Source organism: Littorina saxatilis, linkage group LG4 (genome assembly GCF_037325665.1).
Source record: "Littorina saxatilis isolate snail1 linkage group LG4, US_GU_Lsax_2.0, whole genome shotgun sequence".
Lineage (NCBI taxonomy): Eukaryota > Metazoa > Mollusca > Gastropoda > Littorinimorpha > Littorinidae > Littorina > Littorina saxatilis.
Window position 1 is genome coordinate 61,138,275 of NC_090248.1, and position 16,815 is coordinate 61,155,089.

The 16,815-nt window shown below is 41.4% G+C and overlaps 1 protein-coding gene across 1 annotated transcript; it reads left to right on the forward strand.

Annotated features, from left to right (window-relative positions):
- Nucleotides 1-57: 57 nt before the first annotated feature.
- Nucleotides 58-13,410, forward strand: LOC138965269 (uncharacterized). The gene is made up of 2 exons (XM_070337389.1): nt 58-122; nt 2,370-13,410. Exon 2 carries the CDS (start codon nt 2,518-2,520, stop codon nt 4,276-4,278), a length of 1,761 nt encoding a protein of 586 aa, XP_070193490.1. The 5' UTR covers nt 58-122; nt 2,370-2,517; the 3' UTR covers nt 4,279-13,410.
- The last annotated feature ends 3,405 nt before the right edge of the window (nt 13,411-16,815 follow it).

A 16,815-nucleotide genomic window follows, 5' to 3' on the forward strand; every position in this document is an offset into this window, starting at 1 on the left:
AAGATGGCGACTAATGAAATGCACCTGCGCAAAGGATACCTCGAGGATTGTGGGAATGCCAGGGCACCTTCCCAAGATGGCTGCTTTCGTCAACTTCGTTACACGTTTCGGCGACTTATAAAGTAAGTATACTCAGTTCTAGGACGTCCCAACCTTGCCACAAATATAGTACGACTTGCATCGGGTCCACGTCGAAGTGATCGTTGGCTTTTATAGTGTTTGTAACGCATCTGCTGCATTTACATCACTTTTAGTATCGGTATTTTGCGAAAGTTCTCCACCCGATGGAACAGATTCCAGTCGGTGATGTCATTCTTGCGATGATTCCCTTTCTAGAGCCTTCAGAAACAATTAAGCGTTTAGCTGTCTCAGTTTATGCATTACATCTATGCATAATTCATTCGCACAAGCTATTGAGGATCTTTCTTTCTTAATTTTCCAAATCAACACGAAAATGTAAAATCTCGGTTCACCGAGGTCATCAGCGGCCATTTTAAGTTCGTCTGCTTCAGTTCAGCAGCTGGCCGACCTGTGTAGGTAGGTTTCTTCTTCTTCTTCTTCTTCGGCGTTCCAGGATTTTTGGCCTCAGGTCAGACTTCAAGTTTTGTAGCTGGTAGGTTTCAAGATGCGACGAGAATTATTTTCATCTGGTCGCAGGAAGCATACGGAAAAGAGCGTCCAAAAGTGCTGGGGAGTAGGAACATTCTCAAATTACTCATTCGTACGGTGTGTTTTGAAGCTAATGAGGTAGGCACTTCATAAGTTGTCAGAAAATAACGAACAGTAACTAACAAACAAGGAAGTTAACCCCAGTTTTACTTCAGTATTCCAAATAGCGACAACTTATGAATAGACCTTTTCGGTATCTGAGCAGCTCTCGCGAGACACGCTCTTTGTTATGCTTTGAACATCGCGAGAACTTCGAACCTTGGCTTGTGCTGCTCGCACGAGATCGCTGTACCACATGCTTTGCTATGCTCTGAAGTTTGCGAGAGATTACGAGAGCTTGGAATACCGATAGGGTCTATTACAGGTTATGCAGGCTCACCCTGATTCCTGTTTTCATTTTAATGTTGTCCAGAACATGATCTTGCTCAAGTAACTGCTTCTAACGGTAACAGCTGTATATAATTTATTGGAAAGGGAGCAAATTTATTCTATGAACTTAATTAAGAAATCATGTTGTAGCATTGTGTGCAAAATAAATCATTTCTTATCATGCGGGAATTATCTGCAAAAAGGGTCAACATTGCATTACTCCCAGTCCCACAACTTAGCTACAATGTAGTTAGCAATGTGCACTAGTTTCTGTTATTTGATGCCGGGGGATGTTATTTTTAACAATAGGTTTTTATTTGAATAGCCAATGAAGTGTTTGTTCTTAGGCTGAATAAAAATTATTTTGGTGAGTGTGACTGTGACTTTCTTTTCAGTTTTACCCATTATTTATTCATATAAGCGCTGCAAACTGAAATCTGTTGCATAATAAAATCTAACAAGAGGCGAAGCCTTCAAGGCTCACGTAAGAAATCGACAAACAGTAACACAAACTCAATCACTCCGTCACACATACACACACACAGTAAGCATAGGTGACACGGTGCAAGAGTGCGAGACACTAGATCTAGATCTGTCTGTAGCCTACTTACGGGGACACGACTGCCAGATGGCCAGATCGACACTGCGCTTTCGACAGCGCTTTCTCACGCAGACACTGGAAACACGCTGTGCAGATTAACCTGTAGGAAATCTCCTTTGGTATCTTTATCTATTTTTCTGGAGCTACGAAACCGAACAATGTGAAATCGTCTTCTCCGAATCGGCGAACTGCAGCTCGGTGATAACTGTATCTATACCACAATCCTTCACGCGATCTGACCTAACCTTGACCCCTGACCTGGTCTACATACCACACACGACACAAACCAGTCAGCTGTTTTTACCCCCCCAAAACCCCCCACCACTCGTTTTCTTTGGATACACACTTTAACTACATACGTACCGACAAAATGTTGATCATTGCTTCAAAACTTTGAAGCTGTTGCTTGTATAATAACCAGGTAAAATTAGTATTTCGGTGTTCAGTCAAATGTTAAAGTTTCTACCACAGACATACATACGCACGCACGCACGCACGCACAGACAGACAAAAGTTAGCATCGCATAGGCTACACTTACGTGAGCCAAAAAGTAATGAAAATTAATGGCAATTTCAATGACGCAATAAGTTTAATCCACTTATAGGAATTTCAACGAAGCAACAAGTTTTATTTAACCACTAATACTACTAATAATTTCAATGAAGACATAAGTTTCAACCCATGTGGACACCAGCTTTTACTTACAGCGTGTTTCCTGTCTGTTTCCAGAATAGGTCTTCTCCCAGCCACTGCTGCAGAGAGAAGGTCGAGCAAGGTCTGCCAAGAAGGTCTGCCGACCCCGTTCCCAGGTTCCAGGTGTTAAGCGCACAGTGACAATCGTTTTTTCCCGTCACGCTTGACCAGCCAGCCCAGCAAGATGGCTGACGACCCGGGCCACAAAGCCATGTTGTACTTCCTGGAGATCCTGATGTACAGCAACACCCCCATGACCATCAGTCAGCTGGCCGGCCGCTTCGGTAGTCGCAACTTCACGCAGGACATGCGTACCAGCGCTGGAGGGAACGAGGCGGGCCTTCGCAAGTTTCTCTTGAAGTACCCGTCCCTCTTCAACGTCAATGGGAACCTGGTCAGCTTAAACGACGGGACAGCTCCTCTTGGGGGGACTTTTCGTGAAAGCAGCCCGGCCTCCAGCTCCACCCAGAGCGCTCCGGACGTTTCCACGGAAACGGAGGCGGTGCAGTATTTTCGTGCCAAACTCTTGAAGAAGGGAGAGAAGTGGATGCCGGTGAAGAGCCTGGCCGGCCACCTGTCACAGGCCTCGCCTGACATCCGCGAGTGTGTGGGGCCGCAGAACGACTTCTACGCCTGGCTGCTCAGACACCCGCTCATTTTCGAGGTGAAGGACGACATGGTGTGCCTCAAGGAGAACATTCACACCAACGCCAATGACCCCAGCATAGAGGGCAGGGATGATGTGTTTCCCATCTTGGAGCGGCCCCTCAGCTTTCCCAGCCAGCACACGCCCAAGATCAAGCGACGCCCCAAGTCTCTGGAGGTGCCGGCCACCAAGCCCACTCTGTCCCAAGCCAAGGTGGCGGCGGCCGTGTCAGCTAGTGGCAAGCCCGGCCCCATCACCATGACAGCCAACGAGTACAAGGCCGTCATGTTCATCAAGAGCGTCATCGACAAGAAGGGAGACATGAAGGTCAACAGTCTCTCCGGCCACTTCTCCCAGGCGCCCGAGTCTCTCCGCAACACTATCGGCTGGAGCAAGCCGGAGCTGGAACGCTTCATTCAGTCACACTCAAACATTTTCACCATCTCCGACGACGAAACTGTATCTGTGATAAAGAATACTCGGCTGAATGTCATAATCACAGGCAGTCGCCCCCAAGCGCAGAGCAAGCCAACCGTGACCAACCGTAAAGGGAAAGTTTTTCACGTTGCGAAACTGTGGGGAATCATTGACCTGGGAAAACATGAACATGTTTTCATCGATCGCACAATTTTCGGGAAGAACATTGATGATCTGAACAAAGTGTTGAAGATCGGGGACATGGCGTGTTTCGATGCCATCCCGGCGCCCAAGGGCAGCAGAGCCCGCTGGAGAGCAACCAAAGTGTGGAAGGAGAACGAATCCATCGAGGAGCTGATCGAGAAAGTGGCCGCTCGCTTGGAGCTGCCGTTGGACGGCCTGACGCGGGAGCCGGACACCCCCATGGGTAGCATGAACGATGAGATCTGCCGGATCTACCCGGACCTGGACGACAGCACCGACCCCACCAAGGCCGCCACGCCGCTCAACATCGGCGGCATCAACTACTCTTTCTCGGACGCGGCTCCCAGCGGGGCGGGCGTGGTCCCTGTGTGGAACTTCCACCACGCCGAGCTGGAGGGCATGAAGGACCCCGACGACATCCACTTCAGTGACGACGACGAGATCTCCCCGCGCCTCTCCATGGTTGCCGAGCGACACTTCATGAACCGCTCCGTTCTCGGAGACAGCCCTCGCTCGGTACCAGACTCGGCTCGGTCGAACGGAAGCGACACGGCTGTCTCCAGCGCTGGAAGCTCTACGGGCGGCACGTCGCCGAGAAAGAAGCTTGTCACCGTGTCCTGTCAGACGATTGTCACCGGGGAGATATTAGCCACGCAGTTGTTCCATGAAGATATCTGATCACGCCAACGTTCATACACCTTGCCTGGCTTTAACCGCTTTTTGTCTCATGCTATTTTTTTTTTTAGTAGATAGGTAACTTTAACAAACCAGATTGGCTTGAATTTCTTTTTTTTATGAAAAGGTGGTTTTAAAATGCAATGAGAAACTGTTCATGTTTGTCACTGTTTTTACATTTAGTCAAGTTTTGACTAAATGTTTTAACGTAGAGGGGGGAATCGAGACGAGGGTGTGGTGTGTGTGTCTGTGCGTGTGTGTGTGTTGAAATTTTGGCCAAGCAATCTTCGACGAAGGCCGGACTTCAGTATTGCATTTCAGCTTGGTGGCTTAAAAATTAATTCATGACTTTGGTCATTAAAAATCTGAAAATTGTAAAAAAAAATAATTCTTTTATAAAACGATCCAAATTTACGTTCATCTTATTCTTCATCATTTTCTGATTCCAAAAACATATAAATATGTTATATTTGGATTAAAAACAAGCTCTGAAAATTAAAAATATAAAAATTATGATCAAACTTAAATTTTCGAAATCAATTTAAAAACACTTTCATCTTATTCCTTGTCGGTTCCTGATTCCAAAAACATATAGATATGATATGTTTGGATTAAAAACACGCTCAGAAAGTTAAAACGAAGAGAGGTACAGAAAAGCGTGCTATCCTTCTCAGCGCAACTACTACCCCGCTCTTCTTGTCAATTTCACTGCCTTTGCCAAGGGCTGGGACTGACGATGCTACGAGTATACGGTCTTGCTGAAAAATTGCATTGCGTTCAGTTTCATTCTGTGAGTTCGACAGCTTGACTAAATGTTTTATTTTCGCCTTACGCGTCTTGTTTTTGTATTGTTTTCCTCATGCAGTCAAGTTTTATTCCTGTGAATATAACTTCTACTGAATGATGGTTGGACATTTTTTAATGTCATTTCTACATTTACAATATATACACACCTGTCCTATATTAAATTCTCATTTTTTTAATGAGAACTTTGTGATATATGTATATTTTGGTTTTAATTGTACAATTTTCTGCAAATGTTTGCATGAAATATGCTAAAGGCAAGTTTTTACAAGAAATGAGCAACTGCAGTTAAAAGCTGCGTTTTAAACCTGTATAGCTCTTGTTTGTTGGAGGCTAATAAGCAATAAGATACTTTTGATGTTCATGTATATGGGCGGGATAGCTAAGGATGAATTAAAAAGTAACATCAAAGGCGAAAAAAGGAACATTGGCTCCTCCTGAATACAATCTATTTTTGCAGGCTATCTACTTTCGCTGTTTTAGATAGATCTGTATGCAGGAGGAGACAATCGTGTAGAGTGGTCAAACTTGCTGTTGACTGTTTTGATAACGAAATAGTTGTAGTTCATCCCCCCATGGGTTAGGGGGAAGAATTTACCCGATGCTCCCCAGCATGTCGTAAGAGGCGACTAACGGATTCTGTTTCTCTTTTTACCCTTGTTAAGTGTTTCTTGTATAGAATATAGTCAATTTTTGTAAAGATTTTAGTCAAGCAGTATGTAAGAAATGTTAAGTCCTTTGTACTGGAAACTTGCATTCTCCCAGTAAGGTCATATATTGTACTACGTTGCAAGCCCCTGGAGCAATGTTTTGATTAGTGCTTTTGTGAACAAGAAACAATTAACAAGTGGCTCTATCCCCCCCCCCCACCCCCCCTATTTTTCAACATGAAAATTCAGAACACTGCTGTTTAGGATTGTTACTGTTAGTATGTTGACCCTCATTGCTGATTTAAGTGAAAGGAACACTGCACGTCTGCAGACCTTGTATCAGTTCTGATCTGTTGCACAGATTTGTAAACTTTCATTTGTATACATGTAGTGTATCTATCGACATTTTCAATGCATGCATAATGTGTCAAGCTTTGAAATGATCGGATACTCGGGCTTTGCGTTACAGAAAGTGTGCCAAAAAGGTTGAGCCTTGTGGAGGAATTGTTCACAGAATTGATGAATTGTTGTGAGGATTGGATGATGGAGGAATTGTTGACAGGACTGAGGAATGGATGACACTGCCTGTGTGACCGGAGGTGGATAGAGTGTTTTGTGACTGCTGCAAAAACAACAGATCTTTCACCCTCTAAAGATGAATACTTTGATGGTTAATTCAACTTGCAGCAAGTGCCCTTCTGTACATTTTGTCTAGAGTTTAAGAAGAATTCATGTCCAGAAAACGACACAATCTGAGAAGTGGCGCTGTTTTAGCACTTTCTGAAAGCTTGGAAAAACAGGTATACAGAAATGCTGGGTGATACATGGAAGTGGCTTAGATTGACAACTGCAACAAAGCAATGGTTGAAAAGAGAGAGAGATTTGAATTCAAAGATTCAAAACCGTTGTGCTTTCTTTCATGGTAGACCTTGTCTGAGTGGCGGGTTGTGCAGAATGGATGGAAAACCAGTCACAGAAGTGCATGGGTTACATGTGATACGTGCTGGCTGATCATCAGTTTTTTTGCACTGGGAAAGAGTTGTATTCATAATGCAGTGTGTGTTCGACATGAATATGATTCCCATTTCTTTGGAAAGTACAGTATGCACTTTAGAGCAACTCTCTCACAGCACACAGAAAGCCTGTGATGCTATTGGAGAACACAGCACACAGAATCCCCAATGGAGTTTGTCATTGTCACTGTTCAAGGTCGACTTGCTTCAAATGGATTTGGTGACCTCACTGTCAGCTTATTGAAAAGACTGACAAATCTGTTTCACTGGCTGAATTTGCTAAGCCTTTTCAGCGACATTTTTTTTCATTTGACTGTGTATTTTGAAGCAAGGTCACTCATTAATTTTTGCTGGCAAAACCTGTTACCTGTCAGCATCTACATGTCAAGTAACTGAAAGTGTTATTACATCTGTGCTGCACTGTCACTGGCTTGTTCAGACAACAGCAGTAACCATGCATGTACAAGTGAGTGACTTTGTCATTTGATTGCACGGGAAAAAAATGTTTAGCTTGCTTTGCTTTCGATCCTTCAGACGTGAGATTTTTACATAAATTCGCGATTTTCCACAAAAGCTCAAAGCCTGGGCAGAAGGGTTTCTGGGGTTTTGTTAGTAAATATGGGGACTAAAAAGTTTGTATAAACCACGGCTTTCTCAGTAATGTCAGTTGGCCTGGAGATATCTATTTTAGAATCCCACGTCTGACAGTTGCTAGATGTTGTCGTAGCAAGTTGTGCTGTCACTTTGGAGAAAGCTTTCTTCCCTATCTATATTAGATAGACCTGGATATATATGTAAAAACAGTCATGACCTCATTCTCATGTACAGTATTATTACTTATTCATTATGCGTCTTTTCGTGAACCCCCCGCGGGTTAGGGGGAAGAATTTACCCGATGCTCCCCAGCATGTCGTAAGAGGCGACTAACGGATTCTGTTTCTCCTTTTACCCTTGTTAAGTGTTTCTTGTATAGAATATAGTCAATTTTTGTAAAGATTTTAGTCAAGCAGTATGTAAGAAATGTTAAGTCCTTTGTACTGGAAACTTGCATTCTCCCAGTAAGGTCATATATTGTACTACGTTGCAAGCCCCTGGAGCAAATTTTTGATTAGTGCTTTTGTGAACAAGAAACAATTGACAAGTGGCTCTATCCCATCTCCCCCTTTCCCCGTCGCGATATAACCTTGAATGGTTGAAAACGACGTTAAACACCAAATAAAGAAAGTCTTTTCGTGAATGCTGTCTGTATTTCTGATTCTCTTATTTTCTGAACAAACCTCAACTACAACGTAAGCAGAAGTGCCTGCAAGAATTGTTTTTATGCTCAAGTTTTGATAGCCAAGCATGAACTTCCTGCAGCGAGCTTGGTCAAAGTAACTGACGTAAACATTAAAGTACGCAAGCAAGCATATTGGCCATTACCCTAAGTAGTTAAAACCAGTTCTCTCCCTTGCCAAAGCAACATGCTTTTCAAAGGGAAAGTGTTCTTTTCGACAAAAAGAACTCGGGACACAGTGCATGCCAGCGGCCGCCCCAACTTAACGAAAATATGCGCTTTCTGCAAGGAAAGTATGTGACCAGTATCGAAATCATTTTATAGCCAGTTTGTTATTATCTATGTAACAAAGGTAAGGTAAGACTGATATTATCAACGTAACATAGATATCAACTGTTTATGTACGTGTAATGTATGTGTGCATACGGTGAACCGTATATCTTGTAAGCGATGGTTTATCTGGGTAGATGGTTAATTACACGTATATTACACAATTACTACTCTCAGTTATTCCAGGTTTTCTGATGAAGTGACTTGATAAGCATTTATTTTTTTCACTGTACTACATGTACAGCAAAATGTCTGTGTTTGTGGTTCATTTTGTATCAAGATTATATTGTGTTTGCTTGCATACTATTATTCTTAAAACTTGTAACAGTAATTCATTCACACCGATCTGTTTGGTTGTGACTATTTCTCCCCCCGCGGGTTAGGGGGAAGAATTTACCCGATGCTCCCCAGCATGTCGTAAGAGGCGACTAACGGATTCTGTTTCTCCTTTTACCCTTGTTAAGTGTTTCTTGTATAGAATATAGTCAATGTTTGTAAAGATTTTAGTCAAGCAATATGTAAGAAATGTTAAAGGCACAGTAAGCCTCCCGTAAACCATCACAGAGCTCCCCGAGCGTCTACATACAGTACAAGCATACTTCCATTTGAACGCTCACCGAACGGGAACATCCTGGCTGCTTTCTGTCGAGCGTGAGAAATTTTCAAAGAATTTCATTTCGTGGACTTGGTCTACTACAACAATGGCGCCTCGTTTTGGTGCTGGACGGCTGTTATGATACCGGAAATCACGCCCGGACAGTAAGCCTCCCGTAAACCATCACATATACTGTCAGGCTTTTACACACTGTACAAACACCCTTCCATTTGAACACTCACCGAACGGGAACATCCTAGGTGCCCTACGTAAAGAGCGAGCAATTTTCAAAGAAATAATCTCAATCGGACCCATCCTGAACTCAGGTCAAAAATGAGTTACTTCCCTTCAACTGGCGATAGCCGTGGAGCGATGATTATCAGAATGATTCGGACCGTGGTGCGTTTTGGCGCTAGACCTAACTTTTAAAATCTAAATAATAAATTCTCAGCTTGTTACACAAACATTCTTAAATCATAAAAGAATTCTTTTTTCATCAAGACAAGATCAGTACAATTCGAAGTTTTGAAAGTTTGAAAAGCCCGAAAGCAGGGTCACGCAAGGTCGTGATTTTCGTAGCAGACGGCGGTTTATTGGCAGTCAAAAGCCATCGCTAGAGTTCTTATGAATCACATTCGTTTGTTTCGTGAAAAGTCAGAGGTACATAACGTGCTATTGCAGATAAGCTCACAGCGAGCCCCATTCAAATTACAAACTGATGACTGCATTGCGAAAAAGGGAAACTGGATCACACAGGTTCACGATGGCTCAGGGGTAAGATAAACCACGCAAAATAAATTCTTTGAAAATTGCTCGCTCTTTACGTAGGGCACCTAGGATGTTCCCGTTTGGTGAGCGTTCAAATGGAAGGGTGTTTGTACTGTGTGTAAAAGCCTGACAGTATCTGTGATGGTTTACGGGAGGCTTACTGTGCCTTTAAGTCCTTTGTACTGGAAACTTGCATTCTCCCAGTAAGGTAATATATTGTACTACGTTGCAAGCCCCTGGAGCAATTTTTTGATTAGTGCTTTTGTGAACAAGAAACAATTAACAAGTGGCTCTATCCCATCTCCCCCCCCCTTTCCCCGTCGCGATATAACCTTCGTGGTTGAAAACGACGTTAAACACCAAATAAAGAAAGAACATGCATGTGATATTCTAATTTATCTAATTTATCTAAGTTAAACACCAAATAAAGAAAGAAAAGAATGACTATTTCTGTTGCGGATAAAAGGAAGGGAGGCAGATGTTTATTCCTCTCCAGTAGCTTTTTTTTTTAAGCTATTCTTCTCCATGACAGCGTTTTGTTTACTCCACATGCAGCACATTTTGTTACAGCAAACCTGTCAGTTTCCTCTATGTGTTCAGTGATTTATTTCTATGCACAAACAGTATGCTCCTCTCTCTCTCTCTCTCTCTCTCTCTCTCTCTCTCTCTCTCTCTCTCTCTCTCTCTCTCTCTCTCTCTCTCTCTTGCATAATATTTATATCATCAGATTTCTCTCAGTCATACACACACACACAGAGCTAAAGTTTCTTTCTGTCCGTTATACTACAAAGTTTTTCAAGATGAGATTGACTACCTGCCAGTTATTGCCAAACTAAATGTTTGTATTTGTGTTTTCTTTCTATGTTGCGTTTGCTTTTGTTCTAACATGCTAATTTTAGGATAAAATTGTCATTATTCACAGCCGGTGGGGTTGTGAAGTAAGTAGGTTTGTGGAAGCAATTTGAGCTCAAGTTTGTGCATAATGACAGATCAATATGTAAATGTTTAAGCTGTTTACAAGAATTCCTCATGTGAGAGAACACCCCTGTAACTGGTCTTAACATACTGTCTGTAGAGTTGAGGTGTTCTTTCCACACAGGGAGAGTAGTTCTTAGAGATAGCACAACGGGTGTCCTTTATTGCAAGGTGTCCTCTCATTACATATACCACTGCAGTTTCTTTGTTTTTCAGATTTGAACATATCTATGTTTCTGTATGGTTTGAAGCTAGAATGTTGTTTCTTAGTACAAGTGAAGGAACCGGTTTGTATTTCCTACTTCCATTTTGCTGCCATCATTAACCTGACACCAGAGAGTACTAAGTTTCTCAGAGAATAATTGAAAACAGTCTAATTGGAAAGGAAATATTACTCATTTGAAGGAACATCATACCTAGTAGGGACATTTAGATAGAAACGCATGTTGTTTTGTCACACACCCCATGGCCTGAATGTAATGTTTTATTTGTGCCTTGTATGCATGCTTGCTTTTGCATATATATTTGTACATGTGGGCCTTCTTCCCCCAATCCCCCCCCCCCCCCCCGTTGTTTTTTCAGTGCATGTTTATTTATTTTATTTTTTAGTGTCAAATTGTGTTTTTGATCATGATTTATGTTTTTCTCTACATTTATTTTCTTATTCAGCTCATAGTCACCATACTGCAGGGACAATTCAACGTTAAGAAACTTGTTAACAGCTACTTACATTTTGTTTGAATTATTTGCAATCACATCTAAGTTTGGGGAATGAAATGTTAATGGTCTGTGCACTGAAAGACAGTCCTTCTTATTGACTTGTCTGCTTTTTTCATCAAGTAGATTAAAGTAGCACTATTTTTATTCAGTCCACACTAGTGTGTAAGTGTGTTATTCCTGTTGCATGTATTTATATTTCCCATTGTAATCATCAGTGTATGTGTGCTTTTTGGTTGTTTATGACAATCCCTTTCCCCGTTTGTGTTTCATTTAGCCTTTGCCAAGGATCTTGGTTAGTGTCGTCTTGTTTTGTTCATAATTACAGTGTTGGCATGTTTGTTTGTGTGCTTGTCTTTTGTTTATCCATGCCGGTGGTGTCGTAAAGTTTGTTTTAGTGCCAGGTGTGTCAGTTAAGTCATGTTTGCTGCATATTTTCACGGGATTTGTCAAGTCAGTCTATATTTGAACAAATGTTGATGTCACTGCTGGTACACGTGGAAACTGAGAGAAAAAAAATTGGAGTGACAGTAGTCAGTGAATTATTCAGCAATACCACACCTGTTATGCTGACTCTGCATCTTTTTGCTCTACACTGAGGAAGAATGATCAGGTGTATGTTCCGGCATGGTAACAGAAGCACTGAACAGATTGGTCTTGATTTTCTGCATGCTCATTGTTTTTTATTGTCTTGTGTATGTGGTGCTCAGAGCATGATTGACACTTAAAGCATTTAGAAAAATAAGAACTGAATTAATTATTACATTAAAAATGAAGAGCTTTTTAACAAGCTGTTCTCAAATTGTTTTGCATGCTGGTTTCTTTTATCTGTCTGTTGTACATGGTGTTCTGTGTGTGATCTGAGCATGAATGTACTGTAAGCATTTAGAAAAAGAGAGCTGACCCTCTAGTGAAAGATTGGATCATCTTATGTATGATGTTCAGTGTGTGATTGAGTCTACTGGTCCCAACTGACACCAAATAAAAACACATTTTGCTTGTATATTTACAAGATTATGCAATTTTATTATTCATCTTTTTTTTCTTTTTTGACACATGTACATACCCAAAAAAGTTGCTTTGTCTATATTTTTCCAACTTTGTTTATAGACTAGATCTAAGTCAAACTGATGTGTACATGCATGTGATACCCCCCGCGGGTTAGGGGGAGTCCCATATTGGATGGGACAAGAAAGAATTTACCCGATGCTCCCCAGCATGTCGTAAGAGGCGACTAACGGATTCTGTTTCTCCTTTTACCCTTGTTAAGTGTTTCTTGTATAGAATATAGTCAATTTTTGTAAAGATTTTAGTCAAGCAGTATGTAAGAAATGTTAAGTCCTTTGTACTGGAAACTTGCATTCTCCCAGTAAGGTCATATATTGTACTTCGTTGCAAGCCCCTGGAGCAAATTTTTGATTAGTGCTTTTGTGAACAAGAAACAATTAACAAGTGGCTCTATCCCATCCCCCCCCCCCCCCTTTCCCCGTCGCGATATAACCTTGAACGGTTGAAAATGACGTTAAACACCAAATAAAGAAAGATGAGAAGAACCCTTTGTAATGTGGGATCATTTTCACTCAATAATAACATGTTCTGCATCTGTCTCTAATGCACGTACTGCCAAGAATATTGCAGTGTCCAACACGGGCTAATTTGCAGTGAACACCATTTTTTTTCCACGGAAAAAAAAAAAGTGGAGTTATTTGTCAGTAAACAAGCTTCTTGCAGATTTTGTGGTGAATGACTCGAAATTGTGAAAATAATATACTGCAACAATCAAGATGAAATCTTAGTTAGGAAAGAAGTTAAACTAAGCTCAAGCTCAGTAACGAAACAATCGTCTTCCATCTGACAGGTGTACATCACTGAAGGATCCTGTAAAAGTGTATGTACATCCCACGGTAAACCGTTCTGAATAAACCAATTTCTCTCCCTGCTTGGCAGGGTTCTGTGTGCAATTATTTGTGAAATCATCTTCTATGTAATAAATGGATAATCTTGCAATCAGCCTTTGTGGTTTATTTACTTTTTATGTATGTCTCGCAGGGGGGGGGGGGGGGGGGGTGAGACAGATACAAACGCTTCTTTACAAGAACGTTGGTTTTTTGGTTTTTCTGCAGAAAAACTGTCACAGATTATTCCGAATAAAAAGTTAATCGCAATACTGCCGCAGAAAAACATGTAAACATTATGCTGCGGTAAAACTGTTTTGCTGCAGAAAAAAAAGATGATTCGGCGGATGATGACATTATTCAGAAATGCTGGACAAAAACAGTTTTTTTCTGCAGCATTTCTGTTTTTCTGAATTTTAACATGCACAACTACTTACCAGTTGTCTTTGATGGGCAGAACTTAGCTTTTGTGAATTATATTTTTTGAAGACAGCCACAGTCTCTTTTTCACTCTAGCTATAGCTCGTATGCAAAATGAAACTTTGATTGATTTTAGCTGAACAGGTTTATGTCTTCTCCGCTATGTCAGCCACCACAGCTCTGTCCCAGCTGTTGCATGGGATACAGTGGAACCCCCCTTTTAAGACACCCCCCCCCCCCCCCCCCCAATTTAAGACTCGCTCCCTTTTAAGACTTTGTTTTCTCAGATTTTCTGTTCATAACCTGTGTAAATTTACCCCCATTTTAAGACTCCCTCCTTTTTAAGACCTGATTTTCTCAGATTTTTGGAGGTCTTAAAAGGGGGGTTCCACTGTAAAAACACTGAGCCTTCCACTTGAGCACATCCCAACACTCAGCCGCCGCCTGGTCACTTTCTGTGCAGTGTTCAGGGCTCCCCACGGAAACTCCTCCTACAGGGTCCCGGGACCCCCAATTTTCATTTCTAGAGGGTCCATGGACCTCCACTGCCAAATTTTAGAAGGTTCCAAGGGTCCAAAAGCCGAAAAGTCCTGATATACTTATAAAACATTGTGGTCACGCATAGTGTGCTGTGTACAATAGCTTAGTGACGATTGCTGTCGGAAAAAGTAATTACTGTACGCACAATAAAGGTAATTTAGTGGGTCCCACGACCCGCTCTTTTAAAATTTAGTGTGTCCCGGGACCCCCTCCATACATTTCTAGTACGTGTTTTCGTCTTCTAGTGCGTAAAGGACGCACAATTTGGGGAGCCCTGAGTGTTGGAATGGGTGGTTACATTAATTATGTAACTAACACAATTGTCAAAATCCGAAATTAATTCCGCACAAAAAAAATCCTACGCTGCACAGACCGTAGCTGTTGATGTGTGGTATGTGTGCACGTGGAGTGATGCTGTCACTGCCTGTGGAAGCCTGTACATATGTTTGACTGGTTGACAAAATCCTTAACACCACAAGGAACATACTGTTAAAACAGCGTCATCACACAGATTTACACAAAACACACCTGTCTACTTTCTTTCGAGGAGTAGCATAGATACTCCAGCACAAGTAAGCCAGCGACAAAACACTTGGATGGAAAACAAGCAAAAATAAATACCGTTAATAAAACTAAGAAAAACAAGTCACGATATAAAAACATTAAGTCAATCTGTCGGCCTGAAACTAAGATCAGCACAAAAAGCAGTCATCACCGAGACTTCATGTGATCAGTCTTGGCTAGCCAAACTCGAAGACAGAGACGGGTCAAGTTCGTCTCCGCGGAGCATGCAAACGAAGAAACCAAATTAATCTATTTTCTTTAAATGTGAGCACATTTTCAGAGTAAGGCCAAAAAAACAAAATAGTCTGTTTACGGTAACCCGACCGACCCTATTTTTTTCGCGCGACCCTAGACTTTTTTTTGGCATTTGGGGAAAAAAAAAATCTTTTGGTTTTTTTTGCAAAATAACGTAAAAATATGGTTTTTTGGAGAAAAAAAAAAAATAAAATAAAAATCCCGACCCGACGACCCTATTTTTTGGGCCTATGTTACCGTAAACAGACCTATTTTTTGGGGGGGCCTAAACATGACACATTCTACGGTATATATATTTTTGGATTTAGTGACTAATATAAGTAATAGAATGCAATCACTTTTGGGCTGATTACTAATAAATTAAATACGGTAGAATTGTGCAAAATTTAATGACCAAGCCAATTAAACAATTGTTAAGCTTTCAATGTGAAATGCAATCTCAAATTCCGGGCTTAGTCAAAGATTGCTTGACCAAAATGTCAACCAATTAGATTGAAAACTGAGGACGTGACAGTGCCGCCTCAACTTTCACTAAAAGCCGTATATGATGTCCTCAAAGACAAACAAGTCGCGTAAGGCGAAAATACAACATTTAGTCAAGTAGCTGTCAAACTCACAGAAAGAAACTGAACGCAACGCAACGCAGCAAGACCGTATACTCGTAGCATCGTCACTCCACCGCCCGTGGCAAAGGCAGTGCCAGTGGAATATGACAAGAAGAGCGGGGTGTTCGTTGCGCTGAGAAGGATAGCACGCTTTTCTGTACCTCTCTTCATTTTAACTTTCTGAGCGTGTTTTTAATCCAAACATATCATATCTATATGTTTTTGGAATCAGGAACCGACAAGGAATAAGATGAAAGTGTTTTTAAATTGATTTCGAAAAAAAAAATTTGATAATAATTTTTATATATTTAATTTTCAGAGCTTGTTGTTAATCCAAATATAACATATTTATATGTTTTTGGAATCAGCAAATGATGGAGAATAAGATGAACGTAAATTTGGATCGTTTTATAAAAGAATTATTTTTTTTACAATTTTCAGATTTTTAATGACCAAAGTCATGAATTAATTTTTAAGCCACCAAGCTGAAATGCAATACTGAAGTCCGGGCTTCGTCGAAGATTACTTGACCAAAATTTCAACCAATTTGGTTGAAAAATGAGGGCGTGACAGTGCCGCCTCAGCTTTTACAAAAAGCCGGATATGACGTCATCAAAAGTATTTATCGAAAAAAAGAAAAAAACGTCCGGGGATATCATTCCCAGGAACTCTCATGTCAAATTTCATAAAGATCGGTCCAGTAGTTTGGTCTGAATCGCTCTACACACACACACGCACAGACAGACACACACACACACATACACCACGACCCTCGTCTCGATTCCCCCTCTATGTTAAAACATTTAGTCAAAACTTGACTAAATGTAAAAAGGGTCTGGGGATATCTTCTGTAAAAATTCGTACGTAAAGTTTCATGAAGACCTGTCGAGTAGTTTTCTAGGAATCACTTCGCACACACAAACACACACCACCACCACCACCCTCGTCTCGTCTCGATTCGTCTTAAAACAGTCAAAACTTGACTACATGAAACAGTCACAAATTACCCACGAAGAAGTCTCAAAGATGGCAGATATTTGAAAGCTTAGCTTCAGTTCTTGAAGAGCCACCAGTTTAAATGACAAACAGCTCACCTACCGTGAAAAAAAAGGAGGGGGGGAGGGGGGACGAGC

Bases quoted from the DNA above. Each gene is read 5' to 3' on its own strand.
- LOC138965269 (XM_070337389.1), top strand. From the start codon at position 2,518: ATGGCTGACGACCCGGGCCACAAAGCCATGTTGTACTTCCTGGAGATC.